We start from the raw sequence: 14,918 nt of genomic DNA, 5'->3' as shown, positions 1-14,918 counted from the left end.
GTGCAGACCGATTCAAGTCTTAAGTTCAATGATAAGGGGCCTCCTTTCTATCGCCATGTCCGAAAGGCTTGCCGCAATGCGACACCACTTTGGAGAGAAGTTTTTCATGGCATAGTACCTCACAAATGTTGCCAGCATTTGGAGGGGAAAACCAACGCTGAAAATTTTTTCTCATGGTGCCGCCAGGATTCGAACCCAGGCATTCAGCATAATAGGCGGACATGCTAACCTTTGCGCTACGGTGGCCTCCGAGCGGTGGTTACCCCCTCTTAATGCTGGCGACATTTGCGAAGAACCATGCCATGCATGGTCATGTAAGAAATCCTCCCCCAAAGAGGTGTCGCACTGCGGCATGCCGTACGGACTCGGCTATAGAAAAAGGTCCCTCATCATTGATAAACTCAACTTGAAAAGGAAAGCACTCATTGATGTGTGAGAAGTTTGCCCCTGCTCGGCTCCTGGGCAAATTTTTACTCTACTCCCAAATGCCTATTTTACCGGTGAATATTTCCGGTTATGGGGGTATTTCGGGGTTGGTCACATGGCCATTTAAGTAAATATAAGATTCGTGCTCTAATTTCAGAAACATTTCATTTGAGCCCCATAATGGCATGATCGGTAAATAAGTTGTGTTTGCTGGTGGGATGGACCCCAGGGTCTTGTCCCGAAAATGAATATCAATTTCCCGAAAATCAATCAAATTCCACCCTAAATAGCTTTTGTATAATTGGGGTGGAATTTGATTGATTTTCGGGGAAATTGATATTCATTTTCGGGACAAGACCCTGGGGTCCAACCCACCCTCAAACACAACTTATTTTCCGATCATGCCATTATGGGGCTCAAATGAAATGTTTCTGAAAATAGAGCATGAATTTTATTTTTACTTAAATGGCCAAGTGACCAACCCCGAAATGTCCATTTAAATAGGGGTTGGGCGGCTCCCGAAACACATGGTCTATAAATTTTGGCTGGTTTTGGGCAGCCCCCGCGGCACCCAACCCCAACAATAGTTTTTGGTTTTGGTGACTGTGTGAGAGTGCAAAAAAAAATCTCTGAGATCTGGTATTTTTGAAAATTACGGTAATATGAAGTGATTTTTAGAGAAGATATTTCCACTCAAATATGGATATCAAATTCTTGCTGCACTCCCAAATCCCTTTAATTGGAGCCCCATATTGTCATAGTCGGTAAGTATGAACCGTTTAGTGGGTGTTTTTGGGACTGGGGCGGCCACCCGGGACTTTGCCTTGAATATAGATATAAAATTCATTCTTTACTACCAAATACCGTTGATTCGAGCTCCACATGCTATAGTCGGAAATGATGTTCAGTTTAGGAGGTGATTTAGAATGTACATACCCCCCCCCCCACACACACACTTGGCTCCAAAATTGGATATCAATTTAGTTTTCTACTCTCAAATACCTTCCATTTGGGTCCCATAGTGTCATAATGGATCAATTAATCTAATTAACGTATTTTTAGAAGGAAAAGCGCCGCCTTTAAGAGGAAAAAGCGCCACCTTTAGGAGAAAAAGCGCCACCTTTAGGAGGAAAAGCGCCACCTTTAGGAGAAAAACACACAAACAAGTTTTACTTCCTCCTAAAGGAGGAATAGCGCCACCTTTAGGAGGAAATTTAATATCACATTCTTAATCTACTCTTAAATATCTTTCATTTGAATCCCATAAAGCCATGGTCGGCTGATATTCCCATTTGGAGATATTTGGGGGTGGGGCGAGCTCCCATTACTTGTATCTAATTTTTTATGCCATATATGTAATCGACTACCGAATACTTTTCATATTAATGGGAACGTCGAATTTATCTGTTTAGAGGAGTTTTGGGGTTGGGGGGCCCTCTGGGTACTTTGACAAAAAAAAATTTAATACCATATTCGTTTTCTAGTCAACAACAGCTTTCATTCGATACCCATATTGTGCCCATTAGCCCACTTTTGGTTTTGGGTGGGGTTTTTAGGATAAGGGGGAGGGACCGCCCCCTCCGATATCTAAAAATTATATAACCTATGTTTCCTTTCACAAAAAACATATACAAACGGTTCGGCCGTTTTCGATACAACGCAACAAACAAACCAAACCAAGTCCCATATAGTCATGATGTGTCATGTGCTCATTTGCGTCGTTTTTGGGGGGTGGGGTGACCCCCTACAATTTGATTTGATTTTGTATGACAGATTACAAATCTCCCGGATACCTTTCATTTAAGCCCCATATTGGTATGGACGTTCAATTTGTCTGATTTTAGAAGTTTTGCGGTTAGGGCACTAAGACCCCATTTTAAAACCATATTCCTATTCTACTTTATTGTTTTTTACGGCTTACTTTTGATTTTGGGTGATGTTTTTGGGGTAACGGTGAAGTGTCCGCCCCCTTCCGATACCAGCAAACTATAAAGCATATTTCTTCTTCCGGACCATATTCGTAATCTACTCCCAAATACCTTTCATTTGAGCCGCATATTGTCATGCTCGTCCAATAAACCCATTTTAGGGTGTTTTGTGGTTGGGTCGGGCTCCCCGTTTATTGGATCCAATTTTTAATATGAAATTCGTACTCTACTTCTGAATACCTTTCATTTGAATCCCATATTGTTCTGATCGGTACACTTTTATTTTTGGGTAGCACTTTTGGGAAAGGGGGAGGGTCCGCCCCCTGTTCCGATATCAAAAAATTATATATGCTATGTTTGCTTCCAGACTAACCTACATAATCTGTGAAAATTTCAAGGTAATTGGTTCAGCCGTTTTTGGGTCTATACGGAACAACCAAACAAACCGATATCAAACAAAACCTCAAATATGGAGATCGGCCTATATGGAAGCTATATCATGTTAAAGACTCGGGCATTGGAAGACACAACAAAACACTCCGTGCGAAATAAAATGCAATAAAATGGTCATTTGTTAACCGATTATTTGGAAATTTGGCAGGAAGAATTTTCTAATGACTTTCGACATTACTGGTGAATTTCATGGAAATCGGTTCAGAGTTCGATATACCTCTCAGATATATATATATATATATATATATATATCGCCCGATTTCAACTTATACAGTCACAGCAAGCGCATTTATTGACCCATCTTGGCAAAATGTTGCAAAACGCTGAGATCCGTCAAAATTAGTTCAGAATTGGATGCAGGTACCGGGGGGGGTTTGGGGGGTGGCGAGGCCCCTCAGGCACCGTTCTTTTGATAACCATATTGCCCAAAGCGGTGAAAGAGTCCTGTTGGGGGGTTTTTTGGGGGTGGGGGACCCCCCTGAACACTTTGGGCAAAATTTCGTATTCTACTCTTTAATACCTTTCATTTGATACCCATATTGTACCAATCGATAAACATGTCCGTCCGGGTGGGTTTTGGGATGGGGCGTCCCCCCAGGTTATTTGACCCGAAAATTTTATACCAATTTCGTGTTGATGGGGTTCCATAAGATAGCATTTCGCTTAAATTGGTGCACCCATCTCCGAGTTGTGACGTTTTTGAAAATTGGGGTAGGGGGGAGGGTCCGTTCCCCTTCGGTTATCGAAAAATGTAGTACCCTATTTTCAGCTGCGGCCAAAATTCTACCATCTGTTAAAATTTCATGAAAATTGGTTCAGCTGTTTTTGAGTCTATGGAGGCCACCGTAGCGCAGAGGTTAGCATGTCCGCCTATGACGCTGAACGCTTGGGTTCGAATCCTGGCGAGAACATCAGAAAAAAAATTTCAGCGGTGGTTTTCCCCTCCTAATGATGGCAACATTAGAGAGGTAATATAGCATGAAAAACTACTCTCCAAAGAGGTGTCGCACTGCGACACGCCGTTCGGACTCGGCTGTAAAAAAGAGGCCCCTTATCATTGAACTTAAAACTTGAATCGGACTGCACTCATTGATATGTGAGAAGTTTGCCTCTGTTCCTTAGGGGAATGTTCATGGGCAAAATTTGCAATTTTGTTCTAATTTTCTTTTTTTTAACTTTTTGTTTTTTTAGCCACTGTACACCATAGTCTAAAGCTAGAGACCATAAATCTCTTTGGGGGGGAAAAACGTCACTCAACATTTAAGTGATGTCGAGGTTGAGGTCATTAGTTAAGGGAATTGAAAAGAACAAAAAAACAGAAAATAAAGGACGCAAAACAAACAAGGCGTAACAGGAAAAACAGCAAGGAAAATGCAAATAATTAAAACAGAAAGGAAGATTCAAAACCCAGTTAGCTAGGGCACACAAAGAACCTTTACAGATAGTTTCTTTTGTTTCTGGCCTAATCTCCAGGCAGATGTTGCTACTTACCTTTAAGGCCTCTTTCACCCGGAGGCCCTTGTGAACCTTTGGGTCCAGACAAACCATCACGACCATCTTTGCCATTTGTGCCATCTTTGCCATCACGACCAGGATCACCATTTTTGCCAGGTATGCCATCGGCGCCTGCACGTCCTGGCACACCATCCAAACCAGGTTCACCAGGCACGCCATCACGACCATCGAGGCCAGGACGACCAGGTATGCCTATGTCGCCTTTGGGCCCTCTTGGACCCACGGGACCAACAGCTCCCGCAGCACCAGGTTGACCAGGCAAGCCAACATCACCACGATTGCCCTTGTTGCCAGGGATACCGGGTAGACCAGGTGGTCCTGTGGGGCCCTTGGGTCCCTGTGGTCCCTCAGGGCCTGGCGGACTAGGAGGACAATATTCCTGGGTGCCTTGACAAAATCCAGTTATCATTTTCTCCGGCACACGACAATAAGTATTCAAATACACCCAGTCATCACCGCCAGGGGCAGCACCCTTCAAACCAGTCCTTTTGCGTATTTCCTTATCCTGTTCCTCCAACACTTTACGATGATTGGGTGCAAAGAATTCTATGAAGGGATCTGCAAAACAAAAAATAAGAAATTAATCAACTATTTAGCAAGACGAACGAAGGGCGAAGGATGTCTCATGAAATATTAATGGACACCTATATGCATGAATTGGCAGCACATAGAAGCATTGAGACCTAGTGATTACTACATCAGCACATAATCGAAAAACCACAAAAGCATTCATTGAGATGTAGTTCCAACATTGTCCTACATCTAATTTCCCATGCATTTGGCTAAGCGGCAGCTGCCTTTGACCAGCTTTTGTTTGCTGTACTTCAGTTCAGTTGTCTGCTCTTCCATGGTTTTCTTTGTACTCATCACCCTGTTGTATTGTTGCCTTAATGGCATTTCCTTGGCTTTGCTTTCTTGGCTTTGTCTTTTGGTCGAGCAACACCATCATCATTAGAATTTCAAATTATCCTCCATTCATATTTTCTTAAGCATTTCCAAGCGCAAATCTTTTATCTAAAACCCATGCACACAACACCGCATACCCAAATACATTAACAAGAAACACCACTTACTACCAGAGTTGCCATAACGAAAATAAAATTGTTGAAAAATAAATGAAGAACCCTATTACTAACAGAGTTGCCAGAAGGCAAATAATTGTTGAAAAATTAACGAAGAACATTTTATAAGGCTAAAGTCTTTTAACGAGTTTTCTTTATATACCCTTCACCGCACAGTGGGAGAAAATCGAAAAAAAAAACAAGTAAAAAGGCATCAAGTTCGGCCGGGCCGAACTTTGGATACCCCCCACTTTGGGTATATATGTAAACCCCCTTTCGTCACAATCCGATGAATATTGGATAACTTATGCACCCAAATTCGGCACGGACATTGAGTGGTCCAATAAATATGAGTCACTGTTTAATATTGTAGAACAAAATATTGGTCATTTAGCAGCTATATCCAAATTTAAATCGATCTGAACCATAAAGGACACGGATGTCGAAAAGTCTAACATAAGTCACTGCCTCAAATTTCAAGGAAATCGGCTGATCGGCTGATTTAGGGTCTTAGGCCCTTAAAAGTCACATTTATTATCCGATTTTGCTGAAATATGGGAGAGCGAGTTGTGTTAGACTCTTCGACATCCTTCGTCAATTTGGCTCAGATCGGTCAAGATTTGGATATAGCTGCCATATAGACTGATCCTCCGATTTAGGACCTTAGGCCCATAAAAGCCACATATAATATCCGATTTTTCTAAAATTTGGGACAGTGAGTTGTGTTGGGCTCTTCGACATCCTTTGTCAATTTGGCCCAGATCCGTCCAGATTTGGATATAGCTGCCATATAGACCGATCCTCCGATTTAAGGTCTTAGGCCCAAAAAAAGACATATTTATTATCCGATTTTACTGAAATTTGGGACAGTGAGTTTTGTTAAGCCACTTAACATACTTTTTCAATTTGGCACAGATCGGTTCAGATTTGGATATAGCTGCCATATAGACCGATCCTCCGATTTAGGGTCTTAGGCCCAAAAAAAGACATATTTATTATCCGATTTTACTGAAATTTGGGACAGTGAGTTTTGTTAAGCCACTCAACATACTTTTTCAATTTGGCACTGATCGGTTCAGATTTGGATATAGCTGCCATATAGACCGATCCTCCGATTTAGGGTCTTAGGCCCATAAAAGCCACATTTATTATCCGATTTTAATAAAATTTGGGACAGTGAGTTGTGTCAAGCCCTTCGATTTAATTCGTAAATTTGGCTCAGATCCGTCCAGATATGGATATATCTGCCATATAAACCGATCCTCCGATTTAGGGTCTTAGGCCCAAAAAAGACATATTTATTATCCGATTTTGCTGAGATTGGAGACAGTCAGGTGTGTAGGCTCTTCGACATCCTTTGCCAATATGGCCCATATCGGGTCAGATTTGGATATAGCTGCCATATAGACCGATCTCTCGGTTTTAGATTTTGGCGCTATAAAAGACGCATTTATTGCCCAATGTCCCTGAATTTTGAGACAGTGAGTCGTGTTAAGCGCCTTGACTTACTTTTGCAATATGGCATAGATTGGTATAGATTTGGATATAGCTGTCATATAGACCGATCTCTTGGTTTTAGGTTTTGGGGCCATAAAAGGCGTATTTATTGTCCGATGTCGCTGAAATTTGAGACAGTAAGTTGTGTTAGGCCCTTCGACATTTTTCTTCGATTTCACTCAGATCGGTCCGGATTTGGATATAGCTGCCAAATTGACCGATCTCTCTATTTAAGGTTTTAGGCCCATAAAAGGCGTATTTATTGTCCGATGTCGCTGAAATTTGAGACAGTAAGTTGTGTTAGGCCCTTCGACATTTTTCTTCGATTTCACTCAGATCGGTCCGGATTTGGATATAGCTGCCAAATTGGCCGATCTCTCGGTTTTAGGTTTTGGGGCCATAAAAGGCGCATTTATTGTCCGATGTCGACGAAATTCGGGATAGTGAGTTATGTTGGGCTCTTCAATGTCCTTTTTTAATTTGGCCCAGATCGTTCCAGATTTGAGTATAGCTGCCATATAGACCGATCTCTTGATTTAAGGTTTAAGCCCATAACAGGTGCATTTATTGTTCGATTTCGCCGAAATTTGGGGCAGTGAGTTGCGTTAGGTCCTTCGACATTCTTCTTCGATTTCACTCAGATCGGTCCAGATTTGGATATAGCTGCCATATTGACCAATCTCTCGATTTAATGTTTTGTGCCTATAAAAGGCGAATTTTTAATCCGATTTCACTGAAATTTGAAACACTGACTTATGTTATGATTTTCGATATGCGTGTCGTATATAGTTCAGATCGGTTTATTTTTAGATATAACTACCAAAAAGACCAATATTTTCTTATGCACAATTGAGCAATGACTTGTACTTATTAGTATTTGGTCCAAATCGGAACATATTTCGATATAGCTGGTATGGGGCATAAGGTTTGCATTTTTCACCGGATTTTGATTAAAGGTTGTTTACATATATAGCAGAGGTGGTGGGTATCCAAAGTTCGTCCCGTCCGAACTTAATGTCTTTTTACATGTTTTTTATTGTATATTAATTTTTTTCTCATTTTATTTCTTCTATATTTTGTTTTATTAATGTCTGAGGATTATTGTGTGTTATGCGTTGAAAATAGCTAAAGGGCAACCCTGTTCATATTTTTAAATTACACTAAAACATTTTCACTCATTTCCTCTCTCTCCCTTTCCCATTGGTCATAAGTGCATTCTGTGTTGAAGTCTAGTCTCACGAAGTTTTCGCCCTTAAAGTACTCACCATGCATTGATGTTGCAGGCGATGAAGAAATATCCCGCCGCATTCTTTTGTGGTAGTGCACCAACTCCTCCATTGTTTGTGGTTCCCTTGCAGTGTTGCCACTGTACTTTCTTTCCATACTTCTTTGGGGTGATGGCACCCCGCTGCCAATATCATCACTATGCACAAAGGAGGTACTACTACTACTTCTACTACCACCACCACTAACACCAGTAGCTTCTGGGACCATTGTTGGCGGTGTGGATCTTGAAGTGGTGCCATCGACGGCCTCGTTATGGTTATTTGCAAAAGTTCCTCCTTCAGTGTTGGACGTCTTCATCATCTTCTTAGTCGCCATCGTTGTGGGAATTGTTGAGAAACTATAGAGGTAACAAAATGAGAGAAAAAAAAATTTAATACAAAATGGAAATAAAATTGAAATATACATTTACTCTTGCTCCTTTTAGCTCATCCTCTATTTGTTTTTTTTTTTTTTTTTTTTTGTTGCCCTGTTCCCGTAAAAACTTTAATCAAAAGTAATGTTATGAACACTTAAATTATGCACAAAGTATGAAAATTTATTTATGGAGAAAATGTTCATATTTATTCATTTTCATTCATACATAAATATAGAAGAAATTGCAAGAAACTTGCTTCGGCAGGGAATTGGTTCTCTACGAGGGTCCTTAAGAATTTCTTGTTGGTATTGATGAAAACTTTGATGAGTTAGTGGAAAGCTCAGAACTAGAAAATTTCGGGTTTGAGCAACAAAGCTTGGCAAATGACAACATTCTTGGAAATTGCCCAAAATCGGACAGACATATATATAGGAGCTATATCTAAATTTGAACCGATTTCGAGCAAACTTCTCAGATAAGGTGGAAGTCGTCGAGCAGGGCATTGTAGAAAAATTTGGAAAGATTGGTCAATAAATGCCCCTGCAATGGCTGTAGGAGTGATAATCGGGCTATATATGTATACAAAAGCTATATCTAAATCTGAACCGATTTCCATTGAATTCACCAGTAATGTCGAGAATCATTAAAAAATACTTCCTGCCAAATTTCGATAGAATCGGTTAACAAATGACCATTTTATTGCATTATTTCTGCAAATCGGATGAACATAAATATGGGAGCTATATCCAAATCTGAACCGATTTCAAGCAAATTTCTCAGATATTGGGGTAGTCGTCGAGGAAGGTGTTGTACAAAATTTTGGGAAGATTGGTCAATAAATGCTCTTGCAATGGCTCTTTGAGTGAAAATCGGGCTGTATATATATACAAGAGCTATATCCAAATCTGAACCGATTTCTATGAAATTCACCAGTGATGTCCAGAGTCATATGAAAATCCGTCCTGCCAAATTTCGAGGGAATGCGTTAACAAACGACAAATTTATTGCATTATTACTGCAAATCGGAGGAACATATATATGGGAGATATATCTAAATCTGAACCGATTTCAAGCAAACTTCTCAGAAGTCGTCGAGCAAGGTGTTGTACAAAACTTTGGGAAGATTGGTCAAAAACTAAGCTTGCAATGGCTCTTTGAGTGAAAATCGGCCTATATATATATATATACAAGAGCTATATCTAAATCTGAACCGATTCTATGAAATTCACCAGTAATGTCGAGAGCCATAAAAAAATCCGTCCTGCCAAATTTCGAGAGAATCGGTTAACAAATGAACTTTTTATTGCATTATTACTGCAAATCGGACAAACATATATATGGGAGCTATATCCAGATCTGAACCGATTTTTACCAATTTCAATAGGCTTCGTCTCTAGGCCGATAGACATACACATACCAAATTTGAAGACGATCGGATGAAAATTGCGACCTGTAGTTTGCACACAAATTAACATGGACAGACAGACGGACAGAGAGACAGATGGACATAGCTAAATCGAATCAGAAAGTGATTCTGAAGCGATCGGTTTACTTATCATTTCTCTTCCTTTTGGGTGTTACAAACTAATTCACAAAGTTATAATACCCTGTACCACAGTAGTGGTGTAGGGTATAAAAATCAATTTGTGTTTGTTTGTGAGTTGTTTGTGAGTGAAAATAGGGTACTACGTTTTTTGGTATCTGAAGGGGGAGCGGACCCTCCCCCTTACCCTAATTTTCAGAAACGCCAGATCTCGGAGATGTGTGGTGCGATGTAAGCGACATTTTGTGAGCTCTCTTATAGTAATCTACAAAAAAAAAAAAATTTGGTATCCAAATTTCGGATGGGGTACCTGGGGAGGGCGCCCCACCCCAAAACCTACCAAATATATATATATACACCAATCACGACAATATGGCACTCAAATGAAAGGTATTTAAGATTAGAAAACGTATCTGATATCCTCTTGTCGGACCAAGTGTTTGGGCGACCACCCCAACCCCCAAAACACCCCTAAATCGGACATGTTGGGTTGCCCAAAAAATAATTGCGGATTTTTTAAAAGAAAGTAAATGCATTTTTAATAAAACTTAGAATGAACTTTAATCAAATATACTTTTTTTACACTTTTTTTCTAAAGCAAGCTAAAAGTAACAGCTGATAACTGACAGAAGAAAGAATGCAATGACAGAGTCACAAGCAGTGAAAAAATTTGTCAACGCCGACTATATGAAAAATCCGCAATTACTTTTTGGGCAACCCAATATTTACCGACCATGGCAATATGGGACTCAAATGAAAGGTATTTGCGAATAAAATACGAATCTGATATCGATATGTGGGACAAAGTTTCTGGGGGTCCACCCCTTCCCCAAACAGGACTTATTTACAGACCATGACAATATGGGGCTTAAATAAAAGGTATTTGAGTGTAAAACACGAATCTGATATCCAAATGTGGGACCAAGTGTTTGAGGGTCCGCCCATCCCTGCGAACATCCCCCAAAGAAGCCAAATTCACGAACATAGCAATATGGGGCTTAAATGATAGGTCTTTGGAAGTAAAGCACGAATCTGATGTCAATGTTCGAGAAAAGTGTCTATGGGGCCAATCCACCCCCATAACACCACCTACATAGAAAGTATTTGCTGACCATTGCAATATGAGGCTCAAATAAAGGTATTTGGGAGTAGAATACGAAACACCCCCCAAATGGTAAACATTTTTGACCATGCCAATATGTGGCTCAAATGAAAGGTATTTGAGATTAGCTGGCCCAGTCCAGCTAGTGTTCTCATTTTGCATGGCCAACTTTTGAATTCAGCCAGCAACATAAGGTCATACCATTGAACTTTAACTGAAAACGGACAGCACTCATCGATATGAGAGAAGTTCCCCGCTGTTCCTTAATGGAAGGTTCATAGACAAATTTGCATTTTGCAGTCTGACCTACAAACAGGACAATTTTGTCTTGCAATTACAATTCCCCTTCCCACTGACTTCTTGAACAACCCTCGCTTGCTGCAAAACTTTAAACCATAACTTTCATGAATGTCTGCTTACTTTGCATTCCAAGTTTTACTTTATGATTTCTTTTTATTACCCCTCCACATAAGCACTTTTCCTTCTCTTCTCTTCTGTTCGTTCGTTTTTTCATTTTTTCTCCTGCATAAGGAAAAGAAAATGGAAAGAAAAGTGCAATTTATTGCAATTGCAGTTCTTGGTAAACTAAGTGCAGGAAGAAGGTGAATACATTTACCCCCATCCTCTCAAATGTCTCAACTGTCATGGCCCCGCTCAGTGGGCTACTCTACAGGTTGAAGTATTCAGAGATTGGCTGCTGTCTGTTGGGTCGTCGTTCGGTTCACTCGGCCCACATGAACTTTAGCAATTGGCCCATTAACCTGATAGAGGCATCATGTCCCTGAGTGGCGAACAACCACAACACAACCACATGGCCATGATGTTGGCCTATGTTCATGACCACATGTTTTGGCCCCTCAAAAAATGGCTGGTGCTGAAGTTTCCTCCCACTTTCCTTTTTTCCGTTATAATTTTTTGACAAATTATGGCCATTAGAAAGGAGAACCAAGGTCTGCGGCAAATTGATGTATGATAAATTGGCTAGGTGATGTTGACAAATTTCCAAATGCCTTTAGGCTCTCCCATGACATGGGGCGAAGGACGTTGGCCTTTTTCGGTAATCGATGAAGTTCAATTTGTTTGGCTCACTCATACTCTCTGGCAAAGTGAAAGCTTTCATTCACTCATATTTCATCAAAATGGCAAAATGAACAAAAAAGGTTCTTAGTAATGGGGAGGTGGGAAGTGGCGAAGGACATTTCTATTAGCAGTACAAGAAATGTGTGATAAATAAACACTTGCACATGTATGACGAAGGACAAGTGTAATGGGTAGAATTTCTCTTGTGTTATGTAACTTGAATGAGACGAGAAAGGACAAGTAAAAAGGCGTTAAGTTTGGCCGGGCCGAATCTTATATACACTCCACCATGGATAGACAAACAAACGATAAAGGAAAAAAAATTACCATGCTAATTGAATCGGTGAAAAATTCATAAAAAATACAACAACAACAGCTATATCGAAATATGTTCGGATTTGGACCAAATTCGGCACGGACTTTGGGTGGCCTAATAACTACAAGTCATTGTTCAATTTGTAGACAAAATAGTGGTCTGTTTACTAGCTATATCCAAATATAGACCGATCTGAACCATATACGACAAGGATGTAGAAGAGCCTAACATAAGTCACTGTAACAAATTTCTTCGAAATCGGATTATACATGCGCCTTTTATGGGATATCGGTGTATATGGCAGCTATATGCAAATCTTGATCGATCTACATCAAATTGCTCAAATATGTGAAGGGGCTTAACTTAACTCACTGTCCCAAATTTCGGCGACATCGGACAATAAATGGGCCTTTTATGGCCCCAAAATCTAAAACCGAGAGATCGGTTATATCTGAACTGATCTGGTCCAAATTGAAAGGGGATTTTGAAGTGTCTTAGACAACTCACTGTCCCAATTTTCGCCGAAATCGGACAATAAATCCGCATTTTATGGGCCCAAGGCCTTAAATCGAGAGATCGGTCTATATGGCAGCTATATCCACATCTGGACCGATATGGAGCAAATTGCAGAGGTATGTCGAAGATCTCAACTTAATATACTGTTCCAAATTTCGGCGACAACGGACAATAAATGCGCCTTTTATGGGCCAAAAACCTTAAATCGAGAGATCGGTCTATATGGCAGCTATATCCAAATCTGGACCGATTTAAGCCAAATTAAAGAAAAATGTCAAAGTTCTTAACACAACTCACTGTTTTAAATTTTGGCAAAATCGGACAATAAATGCGCATTTTATGGGCCCAAAACCTTAAATCGAGAGATCGGACTATATGGCAGGTATATCTAAATCTTGACCGATCTGAACCAATTTGTAGAAATATGTTGAAGGGCTTAAGCTAACTCACTGTCCCAAATTTCGGCGTAATCGGACAATAAATGTGCCTTTTATGGGCCCAAAACCTTAAATCGAAAGGTCGGTCTATATGGCAGCTATATCCAAATCCGGACCGATCAGGGCCAAATTGACGAAAAATGTCGAAGGGCTTAATGCAACTCACGGTCCCAAATTTCAGCAAAATCGGATAACAAATGTGACTTTTATGGGCCTAAGACCCTAAATCGGCGGATCGGTCTATTATAGGGCCAGGGACATAGTCCTAATAGTTTGTATTTTTTCAAAAGACCCTCGATTTAGTTGTCCGATTTTGATGAAATTTTATCTCTTTATAAAAAAAACCCGTGATTGACTGATTGGCTAACTGACTGATCCATTCCCAGCCCAAACGGCTAAAGCTAGAGTCATGAAATTTGGCACGAATGTGGGTCTTGGATCGTAGGCGCGCGAAATGACGGGGTTTTGTGATATTCGTACGTTTAGGTACTTAAAAAATGCGAAATGGTGACTCTCAGCGCGAACGGATGGGTTAGAATTATGAATTTGGGCTCAAATTAAAGAGCGTCTCAAAAAAAATAAGATTTGGTGAAAAAATTTCCCAAAATAGTACCGGAAGTTTGAAAAATTTTACGTTTAGTACCGCAATTGGTACTTTTTGGTACCTTGTTTATTAGTTGAGCTAGAGCTTTAAATTTTGCAATTTAGGTACACTTTTTTAACATAAATTCGGATGCCAAAACAGTGTTTTTGGACATTTAGAAACAAAAAAGTACCAAAAATAGTACGAAATAGGTGAACTTTGCATTGAGCGAACGGGTAGAGCTAGAACTTTGAAATTTGGCTTAAATAATTTTTGTTGCGAAATAAAGAGGGTAGATAGAAAAAATAAGAAGAATATAATGAAAACGAAAGAAACTTACGTTTAGTACGGTATTTGACAGTATGTCCCGGACGACTAGAAGAGTTTGTTGATATTCGCATATTTTGGTACTAAATCGTACAAAGTGGTACTTTATTTACAGAGTGAGTTACATCTATGAAATAAGGGATACAGGTACATATTGGCAGTATGTAACGGATGACTGAAGGATTGTTTTGAAATTTTGTACATTTAGGTACTAAAACGTACAAAATGGTACTTTATTTACGGATGAAGCTAAAGACCTCAAAATTGCGTACAGTTACACCCTGACAGTTTTTATCGACCAACTAGAGTTTTTTTTTTTTTTTTTTTAATTCGTACATTTAGGCAATAAAATTTTCAAAATGTTCTTTTTTTACGAATAGGGCTAAGGCAAGTAAAATTACGATACAGTTACATCTTGATATTGGGTGTACCATCGGGGGCAACGAAGCGACCGGGCATATGCTAGTATATTCATAATTTGGAGAATTTATA

General features: G+C 39.9%; 1 protein-coding gene across 3 annotated transcripts in view; it reads right to left on the bottom strand.

Annotated features, from left to right (window-relative positions):
- The window catches only part of LOC106082655 (uncharacterized), a 72,033-nt gene that overhangs the window by 35,842 nt on the left and 21,273 nt on the right, over nucleotides 1-14,918 (bottom strand). For all 3 annotated transcript variants that reach the window (XM_013245301.2, XM_013245304.2, XM_013245300.2), the window contains 2 exons: nucleotides 8,146-8,504; nucleotides 4,299-4,880 (listed from right to left, as the gene is read on the bottom strand). In XM_013245301.2, the coding sequence (XP_013100755.2) occupies nucleotides 4,299-4,880; nucleotides 8,146-8,504 (941 nt within the window). The remainder of the gene's footprint in view (nucleotides 1-4,298; nucleotides 4,881-8,145; nucleotides 8,505-14,918) is intronic.

The sequence above is a fragment of the Stomoxys calcitrans genome, chromosome 5 (genome assembly GCF_963082655.1).
Source record: "Stomoxys calcitrans chromosome 5, idStoCalc2.1, whole genome shotgun sequence".
Classification (NCBI taxonomy): Eukaryota; Metazoa; Arthropoda; class Insecta; order Diptera; family Muscidae; genus Stomoxys; species Stomoxys calcitrans.
The sequence above is the reverse complement of the archived record's forward strand: the minus strand, read 5'-3'. Positions and strand labels throughout refer to the sequence as shown.